We start from the raw sequence: 27,987 nt of genomic DNA, 5'->3' as shown, positions 1-27,987 counted from the left end.
GAAAATTATAAATCAAAGACATATTATTATAATTATTAATTGTTTTGTAATACGAAGGCATTGCGTATTTTTATTAAGTACTAAGTAGGTAGAGTAGTTAGGTATTATTTATTTTTTATAGTCTTGTTCAATAGGTAGGTATATGATTTCTAACTTATAAACTTATTTACATCTCGCATAAAAAATGTATCAGCTTAACATTCATTTAATAAATATTTATTACTGACTATAATTAATAGCGCCCTAACAAGCCAAACGTATATTAACCGTTTTGTACCATATCTAACTAAACACTGTTTCGTTTACTTTACCTTAAGTAAATCATCATTCTTAAGTAGACTCTATGCATCACCACACAAACTAAAGTTTATTGATCATTTAAATCGTACAATCATTATGTACGTCAAATTATAGATACAATTTATGTAGTAAATCAATTTATTATCCTAAGTAGGTACCTAATTTTACGTATTAAATTATTATATAGTGAGCATTTTTTTTCATTACAAGTATAACTAAGCGGCTAAGTTTAAGCAATTTTGATATTTATCATTCTGAAACTACATACGATAAATCATCTATATTTAAAAAAACACGCTTAATTAAAAATTGAATTGATAATTTATAATATTCTAAGTCACGAATTACCTACATTTAATAATCAAAAGGTTAAGAGAAAGCAGTTGGGTTTTGGTTTAATATTAACCAATACGCTTACATTATTATATCAATCAAACCGTAAAAATCGGAAAACTCGAGTGTCACACGATGGTGGTGTTGCGGTAGTGGTGGTGGTGGTGGGCGATTATGTTATATAAACGAATTTTTCACTTTTCCTTGTACATAGTTTGAATATTGTGATTCAAGATACAACAACTGTTTTTCATATACACATATAGATATTGAGAAAAATTAATATTAACATTTTAATTATGAACACAAAACAGGTATGTTTTAATTATTTTATTTTACATAAGTAGGTACCTAATAGTATAATGTGTCCAAATGCTATTTTTTTAAATTACGCTACTAAGTACTTAGAACTTATTCATTTAAATACAATTTAAATTTTAAGCCAACAAGTTATCTATTACTTACCTATATTATCAATTATTAACTTAAGGTATGGACATTAATTTTCTAAACAAATATTCTGTTCTGAATTTACACATTTTTAAGATTAAATTAGTAGATAATAATTTTGATAATAAAATAATTAATAAGTGGGTAGTAAATATACGTTTTATTGCTGAGTTAAATATTGTACTTAAACAATTTTTATTAAATTTGATAATCTTAGTTTTTTTAAGATAGAACTTCGGTAAAACGGAAACCCTGGTAATACGGAAAAATTGCATGATCTCCAGCGATTCCGTCTTATTGAGGTTTTACTGTATATACATATTACTATGTATATTAAAAGTATATAAATTATAGTTCATAGTTTTTACTTACAGTATTTAATTTTTAGTAGGTATTCATAAATAACAGATACAATTAAGATATATGAATATATCTCACAAAATGTAGATAATATTGTAATATTTATACATAGAATATACCTTTATTTGTTATATAATTATAAATTTAAATACATATTTTAATATAGGAAAATAATGTTTATAGCCAAATCCTAATCATTACATAAAAGATTATTTTGCTAATTAATATAAATGTCAAAAACTGTATTTATTAACCACAATTAGTCAAAGTGGAAAATATATTTTGTTATATAATTTATAACAGAAAAGTTGAGTATACTGCTTATGCAAAGATTAAGTTCTTAAATCAGTTTTTGATTAATGTATAATTAAAATATCAAATGTAAATTAATGTACCAAAATGCAATTTGTTACTAAATGTAAAAAACAAAATAATGCGTTGACATTTGTCTAAAAAAATTATTTAGTTAAAAATTTTAAAATGAGCATACAATAACAATGTAAATTTATATCGAAAAAATCTTTATGTTAAACAAACTTGAGTGGTCAGCTTGTCACATATAAAATTATTTATAAAAAACATGGATATTAAAACGATAAATTAATTTACACAATAAACAATTTACTTTTCAGATATTTTTTGTTCTTTTTATCATCTCTATGGTAGCAACTGCTTATTCCAGAACTATAAGGAAACGTGACTTACAAGAAGTTGAAGATAATGAAGCACTTTACACCTCACATGGTAATTATGGTGGTGGTGATGGAGGTGGTCATGGACATGCCACATCATACCAAAGTTATGTGCTACATGCCTTCCACCCTTCTAAATTCCATGTTAAAGACCATTAAACATCATAATGAGTTTAATTATATTAAATAAATATAATGTTTAGTTATCAAGCTAGGTCTTTATTATTAGCTTAATTAGTACAATACTTATGTTTGAATTAATTTTGTTTACAACATACCATAATAATAAAAATAAACAAATTAGTTATAGATTTATATTATATACTATATTATATTCTAATTAAAATATTACAAACAAATAAAAATACATATTTTTGAAATTTATTTAGAAATTATATTAATTACTTTTAATATAATCAATAAATTAGAAAATGGAATAATTATACGCAAACTTGTTTTTATTAGAAGAAAAAAAATGTATCTGAATTGAATAAAATTACAGGTTCATTGTTATTTGTTTATATTTATTTGTAGAATTCATGTTCTGATTCATCCTTTTTGATATTGTTTTTGTAACCTTTTTCAAAATCTTTAGGCAACACAATATAACGATTTTCACGTACAGCATGCATTCCAGCCTACAAAATAAAATACACATTATTTAATACAAGTATGATCGATTTCAATGTTCATAATTTTTAATAATTGGTTATCTAACCGTCCTAACCTAAGTCATTTATATTTCCTTAAGCTTAGTAGGTAATCTACTAGTCTTTTATATGGATTAATACATGGGTAGCCAACCCGCAACCAACCTTGGATACATTTAGATATCATGTAATTTATCACACTTTTATAAAATATGTTTAATTAAATTGTGTTGTATTAACTCCAAATCTAATGTGATGTTATATAATTTTGTATGCAGCCGCCAGCCACACAAGACCATTTAAGTTGACCACTCTTGGTTTAGAAAATTACCTAGTTTTTGTACACATTATTGTTTGGAACAATTTCATAATATTTAGATTAATTTTAAGTGTATTTACTTGTTAGTAATATTCTAGCCAATAAGACTAATAAGTAAACCGTTATAAGTAGGTATAACAAAATATAATATGCTATCCTCATACATTTAGTAAAAAACATATGTTAATTAGGTAAAATTGTTAATAAGGTATTGAGAAGTGCAGAGCAGTGACGCCGAGTACATACTTAAGGTGGTCGCACATTTAAACAACCTAAAATTATGGGTGGGTGGGTACTTTAACCAAAATAGTTAATACTATTACTATTGAAAGTATATTGTAGGTATACCTACTTAAATATTTTCTTAAGTTTTTGAATAATAAATTTTAGGTGGGTAGGTGGGATTTTGTGAAAATTGAACAACCTTTTTTAAACTGAACTCGATGCCAGTGGTGCAGACCGAGGTATGATATAATAGATCAATGATAAAAAATTATTTCCTATTATTATAAATATTTATTAACTAAGTGATATTAAAAAAGCTTAATGTAATAATATTATAAAAGTGTTATTATTTCTATAGTAAATAAATAAGAATGAATTGATTGATTTTTAAATAAATAAATACATTTTCATACATTATGTAAAAAATGCTTTTTGTTTGTAGAAAACCAAAAAAACATTGGTAAATATCAATAAGTTTGGTAGGTTAATAATTAATTCCAATATTTATAATTGCAATTAATTGATATATAGAAACATGGAAAATACACTTAAAAATTAAATAAACAATTATGTTAAAAAAAATTAAATACTACTATTATTTCTGTTACTTTTTTTTCTCATAAGAGAAAACTTTAATATTGACAAAATTGTGATTAAAAAATTAGATATTTATCAATTATAGCGGCCCTCCAAATATATTTCATGGTGTTTAAAATTTCAATTTTATATCTTAAATTGATATAAATAAAATGTAACCATGACTATTATTAACAATGTTATGCACATGAGATAAGCTATGAGCAAGAACGTAACCTAACCGTATATAATGTATATATATATATAAATAAATAAATAAATATATATAAATAATAAATTATATTTTTTAATATTTTAATTTTGTATGTAGCCCTCAATGAAAAACTGAAAAAAATTATGTCCCGTGTAGGTAAAAAAGGTTGCCGACCCTTGAGTTATAGCAACTACCTATATAATTTTCTAGTATTCTCAATTCGGTAATTTAATTATGACTACAGACTCAAAAATGCATGTTATATGAAATTAGTTGTTGTACAATCCTTTAATTTTATTTACCTAAGTTATAACTTTTCTTGGATACAACTACTAATATTATCTTGTATTAAAATAGTGTAAACCTAAGGTAGTTACAATAACAGAATGGAGTTTACCAAAAAAGTATTTTATATTTTAGCTAGTCACTGATAACTAAACATTATTAAAAAATATAAATATTACCTCTTGGCAAATAGCATTAATATCAGCTCCAGAAATTCTATCTGGTCTGGCCACATAATCTTCTAAATCAACTTCTTCACTGAGATTCATTTTGGCTGTTATCGTTGAAAATACTAAACGCTTTTGTCTACGATCAGGCAATGGAAACTCAATTTTTCGGTCCAAACGACCAGGACGTAATAAAGCTGGATCTAAAGTATCAGCTCGATTGGTAGCCATTATAACTTTAACATTAGTTGTTTGATCAAAACCATCCATCTGATTAAGAAGTTCAAGTAATATTCGCTGCACTTCACGGTCAGCTCCCGTTTGTGCATCAAAACGTTTAGTAGCAATTGCATCGATTTCATCAATAAATATTATAGCAGGTGAATTTTCTTTAGCTAAACGGAAGACATCACGTACCATACGTGGACCTTCTCCTAAGTATTTTTGCACAAACTCTGAACCAACCACACGAATAAAAGCAGCTATAAAATAAAATAATATAATTATAATGATTGTCAACATATTTAGTTTTTACATTTTCACAAATAAAATTTATTTTTTCTGATTTAATTTACATTTATAGTGTAATTTTATAGTTACCAGTAGTATGATGAGCTACAGCTTTAGCTAACATAGTTTTGCCACATCCTGGTGGTCCGTACATTAAAACACCACGTGGTGGATCAATACCAATTTGCTTATATAGTTCGAAATGTGTTAGTGGCAATTCAACAGCTTCTCTAATTTCTTGTTTTTGCATATCCATACCTCCAATATCAGCATATTGAATATCAGGTTTTTCATCTACAATTTTAAGTATAATAATTTTTATATGTAAAAATATAAATAACTAAAAAAACTATAAATAATAAGATAACTTGCCTGCCTGTAGCATAGATATAGAGGAATCTGCTTCTGGAGGTAATACATCAACCAAAGCATTACTATGTTTATGCAATGCAACACTAGCAGATGGTTTCAGTAATTCTCGATCGATTGTTGACAAAATACGTACATAATAATTTGACCCAGTAGTACTTCCAACAATACCAGTATTTTGGTCCACTGCTTCTAAAAATTGACCAATGACAAGTGGGACACTCTGAATACGTTTTACTTCTTCTTGTGCGTGTAAGTATTCTTTTTTTAAATTACGTTGTTCATCTTTAATATATTCTTCTTGTACAGTCAAAAATTCCAAATACCTTTGTAAGCGCTAGATATTTAAATAAAATAATAATAATGTAATAATGATATTTATAATATTTTAAAATATATAATAATAAATAATTAAAAACTGAAATTTACTTTGTATCTAGAATAATGGTCCAAACTATCTAAACATGCCTCTACATTATTCAAATTAGGAAGAGTGGGTTTAGCGTCTTGACTATCATCCTGTAACAATAAATACATTAACTTGACCATTTTAAATTATATAACATATATTTAATTTTTAAATATTTTTAACACATTATACATTCGTCTTATAAGTTAGAAATAGTATGTTTAAAAACATTTAATTTGCATAAAAAAAAAAAGGTAAAAATGGATTACTAAGGTATTTGTTAGAAAATTGTACATACACTTGGTTTTCAAAATCTATTACACATCAAATAACTAGGTACTTAATAAATATATACAGATACATTATATAGAAGCAATGCATACATGTCTGTTATATTTGATGAACATATCTAACAAATGTTGTTTTTAACAATATTTAAATATATATTTTGTAATAAGAATATTAACTACAACATATATATGTGTATGTTTAGGAAACAGAAAACAGTAAATCATACATTACACACAAATGATTATAAAATTATTATAAAAAGTATATATTATTATATATTATCATAAATATTATTATTCGAAATAGGAAAAATAAGTATAAAATAATGTAGTGTTTTGTGTTCAATTAGAAACGAAGAATATTATAAACAATACTAGTGTAATCATAATACGAATACACAACAGTATAATAATTATTGTAAATATGAAATTTGCAAAATACGTACCCTTTCTGGCAAGACAATACCGATTTCTTCCATTGCAAATTTTCGTATTTAATACTGCAAATTTTTGAGTAGTGTAAATGTATAATAGTATAATTGTTAATCGTTTGATCGTCTATTGCGAGGACGAGAATATGATTAAAGTTATTTTGCTTTTCTTTTACGTTATCAAAATGATTAATCAAAAACTGAATGATAATGAAACATAACCTCAAAGAATCGAATATCTTTGTTGTTTTACAAACGTACGTAGTAGGTTACTAGTAACACGGTTGTTGTCGACCGAAATCGTTACTGAAACGGCGAGGGAAATTCAAAGTAGGTATCCTCCGCCGTGTACAAAATAATTGCTCGCTTGTCCAGCAAACACGACACCGACGTAAACAACTCAACTCGCAAACGTCGTCACTGTCACTATGTTTTCAAGTCCCGCGCGTGTGAAATTAACAATATTTATTAACTTTTAAACTGTAGTCACACGTGTCGATTAAATATTATTTTACGGTCCAACTGATCATATAGTCATTATATATTATAATAAGTAAGTGTGTATATCGTATTTTAAAATATTATAGTTGTATTGTACCTGAAATATAATGCAATATACCAATGAGAATGATAACATAAAATGCATGTGTTATTGACAATTGTTATATTTGTGAATTTTAGTTGTATCCTTGTATCTGAAATCTGAATTTAAAAATAATATTGACGAACAGATGCGCTAAACTAATAAGCTCCGTCATTGGTGTTAAAACTATTCGATAAGTATATGATTTTTTTTAACATGACTCCATAAATACCGAACATTAAAAATTTAAAATGTTTATGAATTATTATGATAATAATATAGACAACCATGTTTCGTATTACATAGTTATAGTTTTTATATGGGCATACATAGCGCTATATACCTATTCATAATTAAACTGCTCAATAGTTGGAAGTAATTTTAATTAACCCACTATATAGAATGAATTAGGCATATATAATAATATTATTATTGATTATAGTTTATTGCAAAACAAAAATTGGTTCTAGATAACGTTTTTTTTTTTTTATTAAATTAAATTTTATGCTTAAAAGTTGAATGTAATTTATAATTGTTGGTTCATGCACAGACTATAGTCTATAATTCGTTTGTCTTTTTTACCTATAATTCCTGCAGCGGTATTACAGGTGCCAAGTGGACAGTGGCATACCTACTATTATAATAGTATACATAAATGTAATTGATAAAGTATTTATAATGAATGATAATATTAATAGCATTATCTACATTGAAGAAGTTGTCGAACGTGTGCTACTATCTACTTACTAGCATAGGTATTGAATTGACTTATACAGCTATGTTAATATTTATTTATTAGGAAATCGGGGCAGTCAATAAAATTATTTTATAACATATTTAAATGAATTATTAAATAAGTTTAATTCTGAGTTGCAGTCCGAGATTCGAAATCCTTAATAGTGTCAGTAGATCTGGATAGTATATAGGTACAAAATAATAATAAAATGTCGAAATATAGTAAAATGTATATTAGCCTTTTATAGTCAACTCCCGTGTTCTGTAATTCTAGCATATCTAATTTTTAAGAGAAAATTAAGATGGTCACTTAAATTTAGTAGATAATACTGTTGTAGGTACATAAAATAAGTACCAAACTATATAGTATAATATAGCTAAATTTACATTTTATTGGATGGACCATTTAGCAAATTTGTTGATCTTTGTCATTATATTAAATGTATAATAATAATGTATAATGTATAGTTTATTATAATATTATTGCATTTCAGGATTTTTAATAGCATGATTTATTTATTTTACTTTGTAACTAACTTTAAATTGTAATGGTGAATAAATATTAACATACTAAATACAATAGATAAATTTGCAAAGGCCAAAAATATTTATTATTACTTGTTCAGTATAGTGTATACTACCTAGCGAACCCATTACAATTTGTACGTTTTTTTGTTCAGTATACATTTCATATACACTATGACAATATACTTGAAAGATATTATTTTAATTGTTATAAAAAGTGTGGTGTAGTACAAAATAAGTGCGCATTATTTAATGCAGTTTGAAAATTTGTTTAGCAAATGTGTACTACAACATTTAAATGATATTATAATATAACAATTAACAATTATTATAACACGTGATACATTATTGAATTGAAAAATTACAAAATTATAGTTTGCCTTTATGCGTATTTCAAAAATGTTTTTTTTGTTAAAATTATTTTAATCGTTTAAGTGATAAACTGCAATTACCTAATATTATTTTTATTGTACTAATATCCCGTTATAATAACTTACTGGGCTACTGGGGTGAATTTTTTCATAATTAAATATAATTTAAATGTAAGTATACCTATAGCTATGAAATACTAGTAGTCAGTAGATACCTACATTACAAACGTTTAAAATATTAGTAGGTATAATTAACATTCAATGTATCTAGCAAATGTGCTATTTAAAAAAATAATAATAATAACAGTTCAACTAAACAATGCCTACTATTATAAATTATTTATTTAACCATGATCATAATTATAATTTAATATAATGTATTATTTTGGAATCATATTAGCAATATGAGATATTTTATAATTATAAGCATATTTGATTTTTTTAACAAAGATAAATTAAATAATTCGAAGAGAGTAATTTTTTATAATTTTGTATTTATGTATAAATATTTTTAAAAAAAGTTTTTTATTTTTAACTATGAAATTAAAATTATAGATTTACATTTAAAAATCAAAATGTGTAGCTATAAAATGCCACCAAGGTACTGAAAAACACAAGAAAGAAAAAAAATAAAGGATATGTAAAATACATAAATTATACGTAGATAACACTAATTATTTATAAAGACAATTTTAAAAAAATGTTCGAGCAAGTTGATATCAATTTTCTTTACAGTAGGTGTTACAGCAGTAGCGGTCAAACGGGGTGATGAGGGGGATAGATCCCCCCATGACTTTTTTCTTTAATATTTATAACAATTAAATTTATTTATATTTTACTATAATGTTAATGTATTAAATTTTGTTTTATTTTTTAAGCCACATCCTCCCCTATGACAAAATCATTTGACCGCCACTGTGTTACAGAAACTTAAGAAACTAGTATACAATGTAGGCCTTAACGAATTTATTGAAACCTATAAAACATTGAGACGAGCGTCCAGCTGACATACGCATTGAATTTTAAAATATGTTCAATAATATATATAATAAAATTATTCACTTTTAAGATTCATGTTATTGTTTTTAATAATTTAAAAGAAGTAATAAAATATATCAGTTTTTGTTAAAAATATAATATTATTTTTAATAGTATTACTATTCCAAAAATGTGGACAAAATAGTGTTAATATAGTAGGCAGTTTAAATATTTCATGGCTCCCTCTTTATATGAAAACCACGGTTTTAAAGTAGTAGCATATATCTTAAGAACTAAGGTACGATTATAGAAGAACAGTTTATAAACAATAAACATAGTACCTATTGTCTGTTTTTACTATTATAAAAATCTAAAATCTAAAATAACAATACATTTTGCATTAAACCAATTTTGAATACAGTTTAAAAAAAATTATGATTTTGATTTCAGAACTAAATATGGAATCTTGGAAAAAAGTATGCATAATAGTTTCAGTGTATGTCATACTTCGAGAATTCCGTCCAATAGATCCTTTTATTATTAAGTATCTCACGTTTCTTCCGAAAAAATACACTATTAAAACAGTAAGTTCACCATTAGTAAATCAAGATTATACATATACAACTTTATACTAAATGAACATTCCACATCACAAAATTGTATCAATGCCTACTTCATGGCTGTTATTTTACTAGGCGAAAAATTGAGATCCTTCGTGTCTTAATTTTCCTTACTACAAAGAATATTTCCTATGATTTTCAATCCCTAATATTTATTTATTCATTTTTGAATTTCATAAATCAATGATTTATAAGCTTTCACTTAATGGAATCTTGGTATTTTCTAGCTTTTATATTGATTCACTTAAAAGCCTATATAACATATAACACTGTTCATGTTGGTATCTATAACTTTGTCAAACAATTTTCCAACAGAAATAAATCATTTATATGATCATTCATATTATTAGACTAGGTCGTATGTTATTAGATCTAATGTATGTAGAATTTTAATTAAATTAGTACGACATTTAAAATTGTTGTCAGTGAGTGAGTAAATCCTAACTCATAAGACTAAAAATTATTTTTCAAGCATCATTTTTTTATTTTTTATAAAATATTTGTTGCTTAAGTTTATTTTTAATAAGTTATTAAGTTATATTTTATATAAATATACTAAACAATATCAAATAATATCTATCTACATGTATTTTTTTTATTATTTAAGTTATATTTTTAAAGTATTATTTAAATTTGAATTTGAATACATGTAATACTTTTAAGATTTTTTATTTAAATTTATATTTATGATTTTCTTCTATCTTCATTAATTTATAAAGGAATATTAAACTATTATTATTAAACAACTAGATAACTTAATTAATTTGTACCTACCCAATAATAATGCCGATAAAACTATAATTATTAGGTATTTTTTGTAATCTTTTCAAAAATATACTGTACCTACAGAAGTAGATACATATATCAAATATGTACATATAAAGTCAGCATTAAATTGTATTTATAGCTATCTCATATTAAATATACCTAACTCATTTTATAATTTTAATATAGATTAGAGAAGAGGTTTATCCAGTGAGTAGTTACGCTAGCGTGTTATTCATAGTAATCATATTCCTTGTTACCGATTATCTACAATACAAGCCAATAATAATTGTAAATGGATTATCTGGTATAATTTCTTACAGTTTACTATTAGGATCTCCAACAATAAGTTTGTTGAAAGTATGTATACTTACCTAACTCTTAAATCTTATAATGGAATTGTTTTTTCTTACGTAACAAATTCATGCACGTTTAATATTTAAAATTTTTATTTTTTAGTCAAGTCAAATATTTTTAATGCTTTTTAGAGCAGCTGAAGTTTCATATTATACATATGTGTTTGCAAAAATTAAAAACAAAGATCAATATCAGATTGCTATTAGTATAGTAAAAACTTCAATTATGATTGGAAAATGTAGTTGTGGTATAATAGCACAAGTTCTTATATCATATAATATTGTGAACTACGTATATTTACTTTATTTAAGTATACTTGGTGAGTAAATACTATAGTATATATTTAAATAATATGTATTGTATAGTTTAAAGTAATAAAATAGGAATATTTAAAAAAATATATGTTATTTTATTTTTTTCTACTCTTTTAATTTCATATTCTTAATCAGAATATATTTCCGTTAAAACTGGCAAAGTAAAGTATAATCCCACTAAAATAATACTTATAACTTTATTCATTATAACTGAATAACCTCAAATTATTATTGAAAAAATAACCTATTTAGGAATATGAAATTAAAAACATATGCCATAACATTCAAAGGAGTATCAAAGGAGTAATAAATATTTAAAAAAATTAACACACTTAAAAATTATACGTATATTACCCCTATTATACGTGATAATAAATATATTTTGACGATTAATTTTAAATAGTTATAAGTATTATAAAATTTATTATATTACGTTGTAGTACCAAGTACCAACCTACACTTTAACTTGCACTTAACAATTTTGTCATAGGTATGATTTTAACTACGATCTGGTCATTATTTATGCCACCAATTAAGTTTAGTTTATATTTTTATAAAGAAAAAGAATCCGTTTTGGATGTATTTGTAAGTGATAATGAAAAAATTATTCAAACAAAAATCAATGAATCTACTAATGTGAATCTAGATAAAAAAAATACAAAAGTGTGTAAAATGTAATATCTAAGTAATAATAATATAATATTTATGATATTGTTGGCTATACAATTACAGAAATACTTTTTAAAAATGGAATGCTCTGAAATTGTTCAAAAGCTATGGGATGATTTTAATGTAGCATATACAGATGAAAACGTATTTAGGTGGTCAGTTTGGTGGTCGTTGTCACTTAGTGGTTATGTATTGGTAAATATTTTTTAAATTAATTCATTTTATGCAATAGCTATTATTAAATTTATTATTTTAAAACTAATCACAGTTTTATATAAGTCCGACTTTTTTTAGGTTTCCCATTATATCCAACTTCATTGGGAAGAAATTGAAACGCATAGTGAACAAAACTCTTTAAACGGTGCAGTTGAATCATTAGCTACACTATTAAGTAAGCAAATGCGATTTTTTATGTAAATATACCAGTATACAATAAGAGACTAGAGTTAAAAATATATCAGTTAAAACTAAGATTTAAATGTTATTAAGCTATTTTTAATAACATATGTCATACATTGATTTTTCATTAATGAATACATTGTTTTTAAATTTTTTAATCATATTATATTTATATTATTGTTTTCAAATTTATTGAGGCGCTGCTACTATATATGCGATTGGAAGAGTTAATGGAAATTGGGACAAGTATGGATACATTATAATGGCAATGGTAGCTATGGTACTTGGAGTCATATTATATTTTCTTTCTATTACTAAATCTTTAACAAAGTCGTATGCATACTATATAATGTTCTGTTGCGCATATCAGGCTATGGCAACAATATCAAGGTATAATCAAAATGTAACACTTTTCATTTATTTTGGTTAATAATACAGTGGCCAGTGATACAAATTTATCTTTATGAAAATTACTTTGCTTTTATTTTGAATAATATATATATATTATTATATAGTAACAAGTAAATCATAATATATACATATAGAGTATATTTTTTTTTTATGCTGATTAATATTTTGTCGGTATAAATGTCAAATATTTTTTTTTATTTTAGTGCAGAAGTTGCCAAATTGTTGAAAAGGAATTGTTATGCTTTAATATTTGGATTTAACAAATTTATTGCGTATATTTTAATTATTATATTCACCATTATCGTCGTTGAAGATAAATTATTTTCTTTCGACATTTGTCAACAGGTTAGAGGTCTTGTTTTAATATTTATATTATATAATCACAAGGTTTTAAGCATAAGGTTATTGATAAAAAATACTATACAATAGGTACCTATATTGGCTATATTATAATGTATAATATTAATTAATAAGTACATTCATAGCTATACTGTTAAATCTATTTACGTAAAATATATGGTGAGTAGGTATATTAAGTAAAACAGTTCTTTAACGAAAACCAGAATTGTATCAAAAACTAATTTAGCAAGCATATTAAATTATTAAAAAAATTAATCGAATATCTTATACAATTATGTTAAATTACAACTTGAGTATTTCAATAATATATATTTTCAGTTTTTGATCTACAGTGTGTATTTTATGTTTTTGGGATGTTTGTTTTTATTAATGTCTTTCGTGTCATTCAGGAGACTATGAAAAAAAATGAACCATTGTCGTGACGTTTTTATACTTCTACAAATATAGCGTGCGTTTCATAAGTGATTTATTTAATTGTAATGAATACATTTTATTTTTCTTGGTTTTAATTTATTTACAGGAATACTACTATAATAAATATATTCTACATATAATTTCTAAAATTCATGAAAATATTTTTCAACATATCATCAAATCTATAAACCAAATAGTTAATAATACATGATATACCTATGGCTATGTGTGAAATTATTCGTGATGACAATTGGAGATCAAATATTGGAATAATTAAATATTAATTTACCGTAGATACCTAAGAGTATGAAAACATTTTATTTTTCTAAAATGTTCAACTAAATCTAACAATTTTTAAGGTTATTAAAAGGTAACTATATTTTTAATTAATATACTCTTATATTATTTTTAGTCTACACCCTAAACGGAATTCAACAATTCAACATATCCATTGATTTTTATATTTTTTTTTCTTATAAGAATTATTTAATTAAATGTTTCATATTGTGTATAATATTATTTTTTAAATAGATTAACAGAAAATATTATATACCTACACATGTACACATGTTAATATATTAACATGTATTTATAGGTACCTAAACCTTATGTATTGTATTCTTTAAAATCAATGTGGATATATCTGATTGATACTTTTAGATTAGTGTTTTTATATTTATCTGAGTTCAGATAAAACTAATAATGATTTTGAAATATAAAATTATATTGTAATTATTGAAACAACATTTATTTTATCTTAAAGAATTTATTAAAATAGACAGTATCTATAAGTTTTTACTCTATAGTACTAACTATTTTCACTAAAAAGTATTCTTAATATTTTATATAAATTTTCATATAAACCTGATTCGTTAATAAATTTTGTTTGCGTTGATCAAATTAACGATTCCTACGCTCAAACATACAAAAATACTACTGTAAAAATACAGGTACAAGATAAGTGTTTATAACCTACAGCTCTTGAAGCTCATGATCAAGAAATTGAGATTCATGAACACAATTTTAAGACATTTTTTATTCTATTTACTCTATTGTTTTTTCTTGAAAGATAAATATTAAAAACAGTAAAATAACCATTTTTAAAACCCACTGAGCATAATATCGTTTCAAGTATTAAAATATACAAAAAAACATAAAATAATCAATAAAGGAAAAACAATGTTTAAAAAAATAAATTAAGTATTTTTTTATTCATAAAACCATACCGTAATTTAAAATTTAAAACTATATGTTATAGTAATATAAGCTGCATTTTTCAGAAAATTGTTGTTTGTTTTTTTCAAATACAGTTAATGAGATTTATTAAAAATAATAATTGTTCTGCTGACTGATACCTATAAGGCTATAAAAGGTTGAAAATCTCTAGGATCTGGTACAGCGTGTAATGGAACACGGTGAACAGTTGATTGCCAGGATAATAGATTGTCGAATGAACATTTTTAGGTTTTTAGTTATTTTATTACATTAACTATATTTCCAAGTTTTATGTTTATTATTTTAGAATATTCAAATATTTTTATTTATTTATTTTTTAGTAACAGACAGTTAATCCAATTTACAATGTGATTAACAGCTATAGATATAATAATATATAATATTATAGCCTATAATGATATTAATAAGTATTAAGTACCATTATATAATACTGAAATTATATAAAATAATAATTTGTAATTTTAAAATAAATTATGATGTTTGAACCAACCTAACCTAACCTAATCTTAACACACGAAAATACGAGATAACTTAATTGGTGTGGCGGTAACTTCGGTAAGCTTAATACTTATACAGTTATCAACTTATTTTCATCTATTCAGTTGACCGTACCAATTTATTTGTCATTAAATATTTATATTTGTTAGTTCACGCTGGTGTGATATTGTGCGTGTATGTCAATTGTGTTTTTATTGTATAATAATAGAATTTACAAAGAGTGAAAAAGGCAAAAATAAATAAATTTATTTTGATTTAATTTTAAATTTTTATTTGACAACCAAACATTTTAATATTAATATCATAATACTATAAATTGGATTAACTGACCTTTACTTAAAAATAAATAAATAAGAATATTTAAATACTCTAAACTAATAAACATACAACTCAGATATATACCTATAGGCTATAGGGTAATAAAATACTAAAAAACTAAAAATGTTCATACTACGATTAATTATACTGGTGACCAATCTTAACCGTGATAAATTCACCGGATACTGCATAATATGTTGTATGTAAAAATCGTTCTCCAGGTATTAATAGTAATTACTAATTTAAAGTACAGAACTACAGAAGTATATAACTAAGTGTTGGTAATCTTTTTTTCATTTATTGCATAATGTGTACACATCGAAGGCACCTCACATACTACATATTGTTTTGGCAATAATCAAAATAAGTACTTATACAATAATGAATTTACGTGACATGCCACCCCCTAGAAAAATTATTATTATTTTTTAGTTATGAATAATAAATTAATTTTTTAATAATAATACTAAATTAGTACATAACCTATGTATAAACTCATACCCGTACTTATTGTTAATCGATTACGGTCGTACGTCGTAATACCATGCCAATCAATCAGCTACATAGCTAATATGTATAATAATATTGTATATGTATTATGTATATAAATATGAAAAAAGTTTTTCTATTTTATGATTTTTACCTCCTAGGTTTTTATAGATGAGTGCTCTTGGTTATATCCCCCTCCAATTGACTTTTAAGCCGACTTCAGAAAACGACTTATTAGATATTATAACTGTTATAATGTCATTACTTTTGGTTATTAGTAAATAGTAATAAGTTATTCAATTATTGACCCTTATTTGTATCTTTTGATAACCACAATTCATTTAAATGTATTATTAGATACTTATAAAAATACATTCACCCCCCAATGAAAATTCCTATTCTTATACTGTAAAATGGCTTCATCCGAATTTGTTCCCATATTCTAAGTGAAACACATCCGAATTGGTTGCGGATATAATCTGTCAGTTACTGCATTCAATAATTTATCAATCACCGTAGAGTTCACGTATTTGCAGAAGTGCTTACGTTTGCGTTTGAAATTAATTCTTAAATATGGTACTTATATAAATACTAAAAATAATTGTCATATTAGAAGTTTTTAAATTTAGAACATTTTAAAAAAAGTTGACAAAATTTAGGGTAAGTTATGTTATGTTACAAATAATTTAAAATCAATTGTTCATAAAAGCATATAATACATAACCACGAAAAAGATAATGATAACAATTTAGCACACAGGAATTGAGCAATAGTTATAAAAATAAAAATTGAAATTACCTTTAAAATAATCCGGGAACCAAATCAATACGGATATTGTGTAAATAAATAGAAGAAAATGAAAAAGTTGGTAACTACTCAGCTGTAGGTACAGTTGGTATCGAGTGTAATGCAATGGAAATAGACTGATTTAAAGTTTAAATTTAGACCAAATTCGTGAAATTTATAAAAAATTGCAAATTTAGTTATAGATGAAAAATTTTGTAAAATACTCAATTTGTATAAATAGTTTTTATAGTAGTGCCAGTACCTATTTTAAATTTTCTATGAAGTCATGTTATCTGTTGTGGGAGAAAACCATTGGTACTAACTACTAAGTGAAAAAATATGAGGATAGTGCAAACAAACTGTAATTATCTTTTCAGAAAAAAAATTAGTGTCATCATTGATTTTGGAGTGGCTAATCCAGAAGATATAATACCTAGTACTTATAGAAGTTTGTGCAATATAATATAATAGAAAAGCTCTCAGCAGTACCACATAACCATTTACCATATGACAAGATAACAATTTTGATTCCGCAAAATACGAATCATATATTATATATATTACACACATAGCAAAAGATGTTTGGAAAAATATAGGGACCTTCTTACGTTTTAAAATAAAATTGATTGAACTCTACAATAACTGTTAGTTATGCGTGTTAAAAAATTTTAAAATATTATATATATATTTTTTTAAATTGTATTATATAATAATAATACAGCCAGTACAAGTATATTTTGAAATCTTAAAACGTACGGTAATTTATATAAATTAAATTATTATTTTCAATGAACTGGAAAAGTTACTCTATCGTAAAGTAGATTTTGATTATGATTATACTTCACCATTAAGTCACAGTAATTCTGAATGAAAATCCATGTGTCAGAAACACGGTAATTTAATCAGGTATGCTAGGTTGAATAGAGTAACATAGTTTTAATGTCTTATAAGCACATGTTGTTGAAACATAATGGATCGCTAAAATCTTAGTGAAGGTATGACATAACGATGTATCTAAATATTTTCACAAAACAGTCAAAACAATTTAATATACATTTAAGTTTACAATTTTGTTTTGGTCTTTAAGTAAAATATTAAGTCAACTAATAATTAAATAGATAAGTTAAACTTTCAAAAATATTATTCTCTGTAATTTTTTTATTAGGTGATTTTATTCTAAAATTATTTGAAAATTATAAAAATTTTACGTAAATGCGTTTTATCTAATTTATTCGTGTGTCTAACCATGTTCGACTGTACTTAAGTAAATAAATATTAGTAATTCGATTTTTGTCTATAATATTATTTCCCTATGCTTAACATTTTTATTCAAACTAATAAATTATTAAGTAGTTATATATTGATATGGAACTATTTCATATTAATATATTTTTACTGAAAAAAGTTGGCTCCACTGACCACCAATCGATAGTTTCAATGTTTCCCAGTTCCTGTACATATATATAATACAAAGCTTATATTACATTGTATAGTACTATATAGTGGTTGTTTATATTTTTGTAGGTGCTTTGATTATGTAAGTAAGATTATACTGTACAATTGTTTTTCATTTTGTTTTTATTGTTTATCTTATTATTATTATTTATTAAGTACCAAAATATATCTATTATTTATATTATATACATATTATACATAAACACTATTTAACATATTTTTTTTTTTTAAAGAAAACTGATGTTTTTGGTTTTCAATGGATCAAGATTCAATTACCGAAATACAGAAAAAGTAAGAGTACAAAGTACAAACTCAATACTTGATAAGTTATAACTTTATAAGCATAAAGTAGAAAAACATGTACCTAATAATAGAATGAATAAATAAAATATTTAGCATAATATAGCAAGTCAGAAGTCATTATTTTATTGCTATTTGTTATGAATGTTATAATCAATTTCAACTTAAAGACAAGTAGATATCAATTATATTATTTGAGTATGAATGTATGATAGACACCAGAAATAAAATATTTCATGAACTTATAGAAATAGAATAATATACATATGATAGTTTGTCTATTTCAATTGATTATAGATCCAAAGTTTATAGATAATATAATATCAAAGATGGGCAAATTGGTCGTTTTTTTTACAATTAATTGAAGTTAAGTTATTATTATATAAAAACTAATACCATTAGAATATAAATTTGGTTTCTGACATTTCAAAAATGTCTAACTTAGTTAAACGTTTAGTTCAACCATGGTGATAAACTGGTAAATAATAATAATAACTTGAGTTGAAATACAAGTTAGGGGTTAATTTTTTTCATGCTTGAAATATAAATGAAATAACTAGGTAATTAATTTTTAAAATGTAAAGTACATTACATTGGGTTAATAATTAAACTAAAATTATTATTGGTGATGAATCACTGATGATTGATTAATTTAATTATAGAGTACGGTTAGAGCTGGTTTTAAAGATGTTTACACCCTGAGAAGATAATCAAATACGCCCCATTTTCAGTAAAATATATATATAATATTATTATTTGTTCAGGAATACAAAATATTTGACATATTATATATTTATTAAATTACATACGATTAATATTACGATAAATTACAACGATATTTGATAATCGATGTGCTTATATGTTTTATGGTGTACGTTGTTTTTATTTTTTTTTATTAAAAATAAAAAATGTATAATCTACCTATTGCTTGTGTACAATAAGCAAATATGATATGGAAATTGACATGATAATTAATATGAGAAGGGAAGCTGTCTATAGTGACAGAACTCTCGTGGCTTACGTTATTTACAAACAATTGGGTAACCCAGTAAAGGTGACATTTTCCATTGGTCAATAATCATCTTAATTCAGCTTTTAACCTACTTGTGTATCTTCTGTTAAAATTATGAATTATGATGCATAATAATTACATACCATTCACTAACCATGATTCACTGGGAACTGGGATCAGAGTTAGTTGAATTCAATTATGGATACGAAACGAAATACGACGTAGTTGTGATATTGACTTTAAAGAAAAACTGTGGACATTGATTGTTTTCTCGCAGGTCCGCTTTGTCGAGCCCTCCTATTCTCAATAATTCCCCCCAAAATCGTTTAACGAAGTAGTTTAATATATTATTATGTGTTAAGAGTTTAAAACTGTTAAGAGCGGAAGTCAAGATGAGCTATTTCAGTTGCAGCCAATATATGCGGTGTGGTACATTTTTTGCACATTGCTTAAATCTGCAGAGATTGACTACCTGCACAAGCCATGCATACTGATTTGTACGCCTTAGGACATTGCCATCAACAAAACCGTTTAACCGTCTTCATCGATATTTAGATTCACCAAGTCGTTATTCATAGAACAATACGGAATTAATCCATAAAACGATAAGTTCATGTATATTTAAGGTACATGCTTTACATTTGACAAAAAAAAAGTTAATTTTTTCGAAGGCCCGTGATACGTATTTCTTAAGGTATATTTTGAATAGCTCTGCATCATTTGCCAGATTAATAACCAAAGTTTTATGTATATTTAAAGTTTAGATAAGTGAAGTGTAGTGGCACAGGGAAACTCCAAAAAAGGTATTGGTCATACGACTTTTACGGCTTTGCTCTGATAATCTAAGCATTCTAAAATTATTTTTTTCACACTGAAAAGTATTGATTTTTACGAACTGCTAGGTTGCCAAGTAAAATTAATATAATATTAAAAACACAAAAACATAACAACTATCAAATAAGGAGCATGACAGAAATATAATTTTATATTATAGGCTTATTTATAGACTTTTATATTGATCTCTTTTCTTCTGAAATTATAACGGATTTCCACTTATGTACTGATATAATCATTAGTTATTTAGTGACTATAACATACTGACTAGCTTATAATTTAAATATTGAATAAAACGTCAAACGTCCCTAAAACGTATAGAAGTTTAATAATTGAAAATTTGAATATTATTAAAATTGTTCAAATTTTAAACTTGTGCAAGGAATTAGATATTTTAAATAATAGTTTATTGTACTTTTTATTATCAGTTTGTAATTTTCAACAATTTTAAAGTTTTATCAAAATACATAATATGACCGCACATATATTACTATTATATATATGATGTATTAAATATATTGTAAGTATTGTGATGGCAAATAATTTCGTTAAAGGGCCGTGCATGATATAGCATGTTATGAGCACTGAGCAGTAGATATAATACCATTGATTATACCTAGTATTGATATATTATTATTATTCTATAATCAATGATAATACGTATTTGGACATTTAATGTGATATGTTTATTACCTCAATACAATATAATAATATCTATCTAGTGAAAATTGGTTATAATTTATAATAAACTTGCAGGAGAATAAATTAAAATAATATAAATGGTAAAATAACAATATGAAGAAAAACAATTGTACGAACTTAATAAAATTTCAATTAATGTCACTTTTTTTGAAAACTACAATTTATAATTTTTAACGAACTCGAAGACATACAATTTTTTTAACGTGCTTTTCTTTTATTGTTAATTTATCTACGTCGATCCCATGAGTGTACTGCGCCATAAAAAATATTTCGATATTACATTAATAGCATCATTATCTTTACTATTCATTACTATTTATCATTTAATCACATGCATTTTCTGTTAATTGTTAAGTTGAGATACTTTTTAATTATAAAAATCATTAGAAAATATAACTCAGACAAAAAAAACAAATCCATTTAGGTAGGTGACCGATAAATGACGTTGGAACGGTGAGAGAAGAAGAAAGCACGAAGACACGCGAGATAAGTACAGGCAACTATATGCAAGTCGCATAAGGACAAAGCCATAACAGGCACGAAAGATGTCTGTCGCGCCGTCGTTAAATCGTTATCTCCTCGCGGGTTCATTACACCGCTAACGGCGCTAACTGCTAAGTATAATAGTTACTATTGAATGAATAGGCAGTCACGACTAGCATGTCTGTGTGCGATCGGATTGTACATTTTAGATAATATATTTTTATAATTTTAAACGAGCATTTATTTCTAATAGTCGTTTTTATCAAAAAGTTTATGTGTATATCGTACATTTCATCGATACATAGTCCAAAATATTAGACGAGGGCAAATCAAAATTATCAAAATATCACAAATAAATTTGTACTAAATAAGTATATTCTATTATCCATTGTAAGGTACCTATAATGTGAATATATATAGATTATATTATATAAATATGTTATTTAAGTTTATTAAAAATATTTAATGTTCGAGATAATGACGATAATATAAAGTATAGTACATATTATTATGTTGAATATTTTATAAAAATTAAGTCATATGGTTTCAGACGTTTAAGTCATCTGTCACTCTAATCTTCCTAGTTGTATAGTTGTTAAATAACTGAATGACTACTATAGATGTGTCGTCCCAGACTAATCTCATGTTGGCTATTAAATAAATATGATATACTAATTTATTATACAAAAATATTAGTGTACCTACTAGTTGTTGTTAATAACGTATATTGTAATAACTAATAATAATTGATAATAATTTTTACCTACCAAATTGAGGAACGGGGTAATATAAAGACTCATATCAGTCTATCATTATGTTTTATCAGCATGTTTAAGACGTTTGAGTTCTAGTCACGCCTATGATAATTGACTAAGGGGCTATGTCTACACAAATGTGCTTTCGTCTTCAATTTTTTATTCAAAATTTAATTCCACTTACACTAAATGCAAGCCTTTTTTAATGCATTGAATAAGTACTTTTTTCTGTTCATATACACATCACATAATACATGATTAACAGTTATCACATAGTGAAATTCCAATTGATTATTGTCGACGGGTGTCTGATCTCCGCGGTTTATTTCCGCCGTCACCCAACATCTCGTCGCTGTCCTCTAACGGACGAGAAACGTCATGACCGATGGCGGGAAAATCGAAAGAACCTATGAAGAAAACGTTCATAAATCATAGACCTACAAATTATAGTAGTTACTGAACAGCTACAAACTTAATTTATTTGTCTATGTCACAAATATCTACTCGCCTACGCGGCGGCGGCGAGTATTTTGAGAACCCGACGACAGTCGACAGCCGCCGGGAGAAGAATAATGATAATAATAAAACGTTGCACAACCATAGCGATGCTGGGCTGGATGCGCGTGCGCGTGCCCGGAGCTAAAAAGATTAACGCAACCGCCACTCGCCCTCGCCCTCGCACGTTGCACAACATAGCCGTTCGCCACCGCCAGTAGTCGCGTCGGCGCGCCGCACCTTTTCAACGTTATACCAGTAACCATTCGGTCCGTACGTAATAGCAGTAAGCCGTTGTTCAGTTGTTGTCGCGGTTGAGCGGTGTGGTACACGCGACGGGCGAGTAAAATCACGAACAGAATAACATTGTCATCGTTTTATACTATAAGATAATATATAGTATTATGAAATAATAATATTAATTTAATATCGCTTGAAGACAAATAATTGAGACGACCAAATATTCCATAATATTATTAGGTATTATTGTTTCATGGCCGAAGCTTCAGTGGCGACGGTGTTGTTGTTATTGTAAATTATTATGTTATGATCACCGTCGTCGATTCAGTGGCGGCGCGTGGTGACTAGTGAGATAACAGCGTACCTATTGCGCAATCCTACTCTCGGGGACAAAACGATCAAACTCGACGTCTCTTCCATATTGTCCGATATTTATATAAATACCTATAAATACGTCCATTAATGGCTGCACTACTCGAGGTGAGTAACACATAACAACATTATTGTTCCTGATGCAATTTATTTTTAATCCATCATCGTATTACCAAATGCGCATTTTGTTTAGACTTCGCGGCAAATAGTAATAATATTAATCATTAATCGTGCTCACGTGTGACGCCGCTGAGTGTTTCTTCAGAACACGTCATGACATGTGACCCCCTTATAAATCTGTAAACAATATGTAAATTAATATGCTGGTAACATCGAGAAACAACACCAACAATTGCAGTTCATATACCTCTTCGACGGATATAGCCATATAGGTACCTCCTCCACTGGCGTAATTGTGTTTTGAATACAATTCTTGTGATGGTGGGTGGGGGGGGATTTTTTTAAATGTTTTTAAATAAATTTACATTTATATTGACGTTTAATTTTTAATACCAAGTATAACAATAGATTTCTCATTTAAAGACATTTTTAAATGTGTATGTTGAAATTTATGAGTATTAATATTCCTTTTAAAAAAGTTATGCTGTTGGTGTATTTATAACATACAAGATGGTGTAAAAAAACGCTCTCAAGGAGGGAATGTCTCTGTGTTTAGATTTTGAACAAATTATTTTCTATATGATTTATATAATTTTCTATGAAACGAAAATCAAAATCGTACCAACAGATCCAACAAGTATTACGAATAAAAATAGTGTGAAATCTCATATATTATAGAATTTGTAGAACGAAAATTTTGGTATATCGTTTTTACAAAACGATTCATTGTGATAATATTAATATTATTAAGTAATTAACAATACATTTTGATAAAATATAATATTGTATGCGGTTTTCATATAGAAATTAGAGTAAAAAAATAAAATATGAATATAAGAAATACGATGTATAATATATACGTGTACTTATATTAAATTTTAATTAAAACAAAAACTCAGAATTAATACCTAACTAGGTTTTGCTGGTACTTGTTAATTTTTAAAATCGAAATCCGGCTCAATATTCAATGGGGTCACGGTAAATGCTACCGTATATTTTAACGGTTAGACAAACATAATATAATGAATATCAAAAACATAATGATATTGAAAAAAAAATAATATTTACGTTTAAAAACGTATCGGGTATTTACTCAAAAATATTTTGGTAACATCCATAATATTTCATATTCCAAACTAATATGAGCCATTGATTATTATTATTATTTATTATTGCTTTTGAACGACGGAAATAGGACTTATCATTAATTTATTACGAAATACGAAGCCTACAATTCGTTTCATTCGTTTTTATCTATTATTTCCGGACAGGTTTGCCCAAATACTTTGATACTCATTTGTTTCGGGCCGATCCAACGCAAAAGCAAACAGTTCTCATGGTATTCTTAATCGAGTTGCTTATAATTTATATTATTTTATCGCGATTTTATCGTTGCGGTGCGGGTTTCCTCACGCAGACATCACCACCACTACCTGCTGCGTTTCTACGTTCTCTACCACCACCATCCAATACTTGCCGCAGTACACCGACCGTCACAAACTGCGCTCATGTAATAAGTAATAACATTTATAATGAGAAACAAAATAATGAACGGTACGCTACACCGTGTGCTTATACGGACTACGAAGTACTGATGCAAACGTTCGCGAGGTTAGGTCTATCGTGTCACACGGCATCGGAATCAACGCAGTCAGCGGACATTACGATACAACCATCGCATAAGGTCAAATGTATAATAAAAATTAAAAATTAAATAATATCGTTCGAAAAATCATTTATATCTTTTATAACATTATGATCGATTACCGGTAATCGCAACAAACGTTTTTTTCCACGCTGCCATTGTGATCAAAATAGGAAAACCACTATACCAGGACCGCACGTGTTTCGTCAACCGTATGTATTATACCTAGGTATCTTATATCGACGACGTTTCAGCGTAACCGCTTTGACGGTGACCGCGGCGGCAGTTGTGACCGCGGTGGCGGGTTTTATCGGCTGTTCGAATCGCGCCCATTCAGCGGAGGTGATGACGACAGTCTTATCGTAGTTGTTGTTATTGCTGCTTCTACGGTTGTTGCGTCCACTACGGCGATGGTTCGCAGCGAGACGCGTCAGTGATCGCGACTCAAATATTCTATGGACAGCGACGACCACCAATTACAAAAACAACATCAGCGGCGGCGGAGGTCGACAACGGCCGTCCTGCTACAACAGCCAGGCGTAAGGTGGCGCGCGGTGCAACCAGCGAGGAGGAGTTGCTCGGCCGTAACCGAAAGGGACGTGATGATGGTGACCGCTGGCGCGTGGCAGCCGTCCCGGCAACATTCAGTCACTGCCAAGAGATCGTCCAGAGTTTACAGGTACACTTTTCCCATACGGAAATCAGCCAGTAAATATTTTAATAGGTACTTTATTCGACAATGGTTGCGATAATCCGTTTTTAAAGAAAAAATTAATACACTGTGGTAAAATGTTTTCACAAACATAACAGAATTTTCACTGAAATCAGATACTAAAAGATAAATAAAATTGTTTTATTACCTAATTGGACAGATTAATTTTATCATAATTATTCAAGTTTTACTTTCTTTTGGTAAAAATCTATAGTACTTTTGAATATTGTATTTGATCTGCTTGTGGTCATCAATTTCTATCTATAAAATATGAGAGAAATCACAGAGGTATTAACTATTAAGTATTTTTTTCTAAATTTAATGTAATAACTTAATCTTTTTATTAATTAAATTTATTTTTACTAATTTAATCTTTCAATGAGAATTTACTATGAGATATATAATAAAATAACATAATATCGCACCTCTAAAAGGAATACAAGTTGTGATAAAAATATAACTATTTAGTACTAACTACTAATATAATACATTATAAGTATCTACTTTTAATTAAACAACACTAATTATCACCTAATTAACTAGAAATTAACCCAAATATTTACGGCAGGAGGGGGAAATCAGAGTCTGATATGTAGGTTTAGCACTACTGTACTGGAGTACAGTAACCTAAAGCTGTCTTTATTCGTAATAGTAGGCTGTAGCCGAGCCGCGCGACGTTACCTTTGACCCGGCGTCACGATGTACCGATGATGTTTGACGACTGACGAGCCGCACTGTTCCCACGATACGATACCAAGCCAACAAGAGCTGAATATATTTTCGCCGTAGGAATCTGGATTAATACAACAAAACTTTGCGAATTCGCGAGGGCTTGTGATGGTAACTGATACAAATAGAATGTTTAACAACTAAAATCTTTCTGAAATAATAACGTTAGCCATAACTACCTCAATGTACGTTGTTACGAAAATGGTAAATTATTGGTAAAATAGCATATTAAAAAAAAACCACTCCGACGACTATAATGGTGATGCTACTACAGGTGTCATCCGTTTCCTAAATGAATTAATTATTGACATGGAATCTTCGTTCGATAGCTATTATGTTTTATTATATGTTAAACTCTTTGGTTAAGGTATTCGACTTCTTGCATTTTCCAATGTTTTTCTTTTATGCGTTTTTGCAATATCCGTACACCTCAACACGATTGATCAGTTATTAATATGTGTAATATTATATTGGTTACTTACGTATTTAACTGTTTAAAGATTTGAACTATAATATTTTAATACAATCATTCTGTTCATGAACAATACAAGACATATTATAATATGAATACTTACAAGTGATTATTAGTATATCTGCAGGCTGCTTATTTCGTTTTAACGCAGAATATATAGATCATTGTTAAGCAGCTGCTGTAACGATTGTCTAATTTTTCTTACATTGGTTATTATTTAATTATTTGCATAGTCTAAAATATTGTAATTCCT

General features: G+C 26.6%; 3 protein-coding genes across 6 annotated transcripts in view; 2 read left to right on the top strand and 1 right to left on the bottom strand.

Annotated features, from left to right (window-relative positions):
* Positions 1 to 2,338: 2,338 nt before the first annotated feature.
* On the bottom strand, positions 2,339 to 6,753 carry LOC113555820 (26S proteasome regulatory subunit 6B). The gene is made up of 6 exons (XM_026960372.1): positions 6,596 to 6,753; positions 5,880 to 5,969; positions 5,454 to 5,787; positions 5,172 to 5,375; positions 4,584 to 5,053; positions 2,339 to 2,773 (listed from the first exon to the last, which is right to left on the bottom strand). Exons 1-6 carry the CDS (start codon positions 6,626 to 6,628, stop codon positions 2,660 to 2,662), a joined length of 1,245 nt encoding a protein of 414 aa, XP_026816173.1. The 5' UTR covers positions 6,629 to 6,753; the 3' UTR covers positions 2,339 to 2,659.
* Positions 6,754 to 10,230: 3,477 nt separating this feature from the next.
* Positions 10,231 to 14,066, top strand: LOC113558971 (thiamine transporter 2-like). The gene is made up of 9 exons (XM_026964566.1): positions 10,231 to 10,356; positions 11,347 to 11,517; positions 11,617 to 11,833; positions 12,319 to 12,491; positions 12,561 to 12,692; positions 12,792 to 12,888; positions 13,094 to 13,286; positions 13,511 to 13,652; positions 13,986 to 14,066. The coding sequence occupies exons 1-9, from the start codon at positions 10,231 to 10,233 to the stop codon at positions 14,064 to 14,066; spliced, it is 1,332 nt and encodes a 443-aa protein (XP_026820367.1).
* A 4,857-nt stretch (positions 14,067 to 18,923) lies between these two features.
* The window catches only part of LOC113559444, a 28,907-nt gene continuing 19,843 nt past the window's right edge, over positions 18,924 to 27,987 (top strand). The window contains exons 1-2 of one of the 4 annotated variants that reach the window (XM_026965276.1): positions 18,924 to 18,945; positions 19,097 to 19,154. In XM_026965276.1, the coding sequence (XP_026821077.1) occupies positions 19,120 to 19,154 (35 nt within the window). In that variant the 5' untranslated portion in view covers positions 18,924 to 18,945; positions 19,097 to 19,119. Of the gene's footprint in view, positions 18,946 to 19,096; positions 19,155 to 23,604; positions 24,165 to 26,075; positions 26,501 to 27,987 lie in introns of those variants that run through there. The other 3 variants (XM_026965274.1, XM_026965278.1, XM_026965275.1) reach the window with 3 other exon arrangements.

This window comes from Rhopalosiphum maidis, chromosome 4 (assembly GCF_003676215.2).
Source record: "Rhopalosiphum maidis isolate BTI-1 chromosome 4, ASM367621v3, whole genome shotgun sequence".
NCBI lineage: Eukaryota > Metazoa > Arthropoda > Insecta > Hemiptera > Aphididae > Rhopalosiphum > Rhopalosiphum maidis.
The sequence above is the reverse complement of the archived record's forward strand: the minus strand, read 5'-3'. Positions and strand labels throughout refer to the sequence as shown.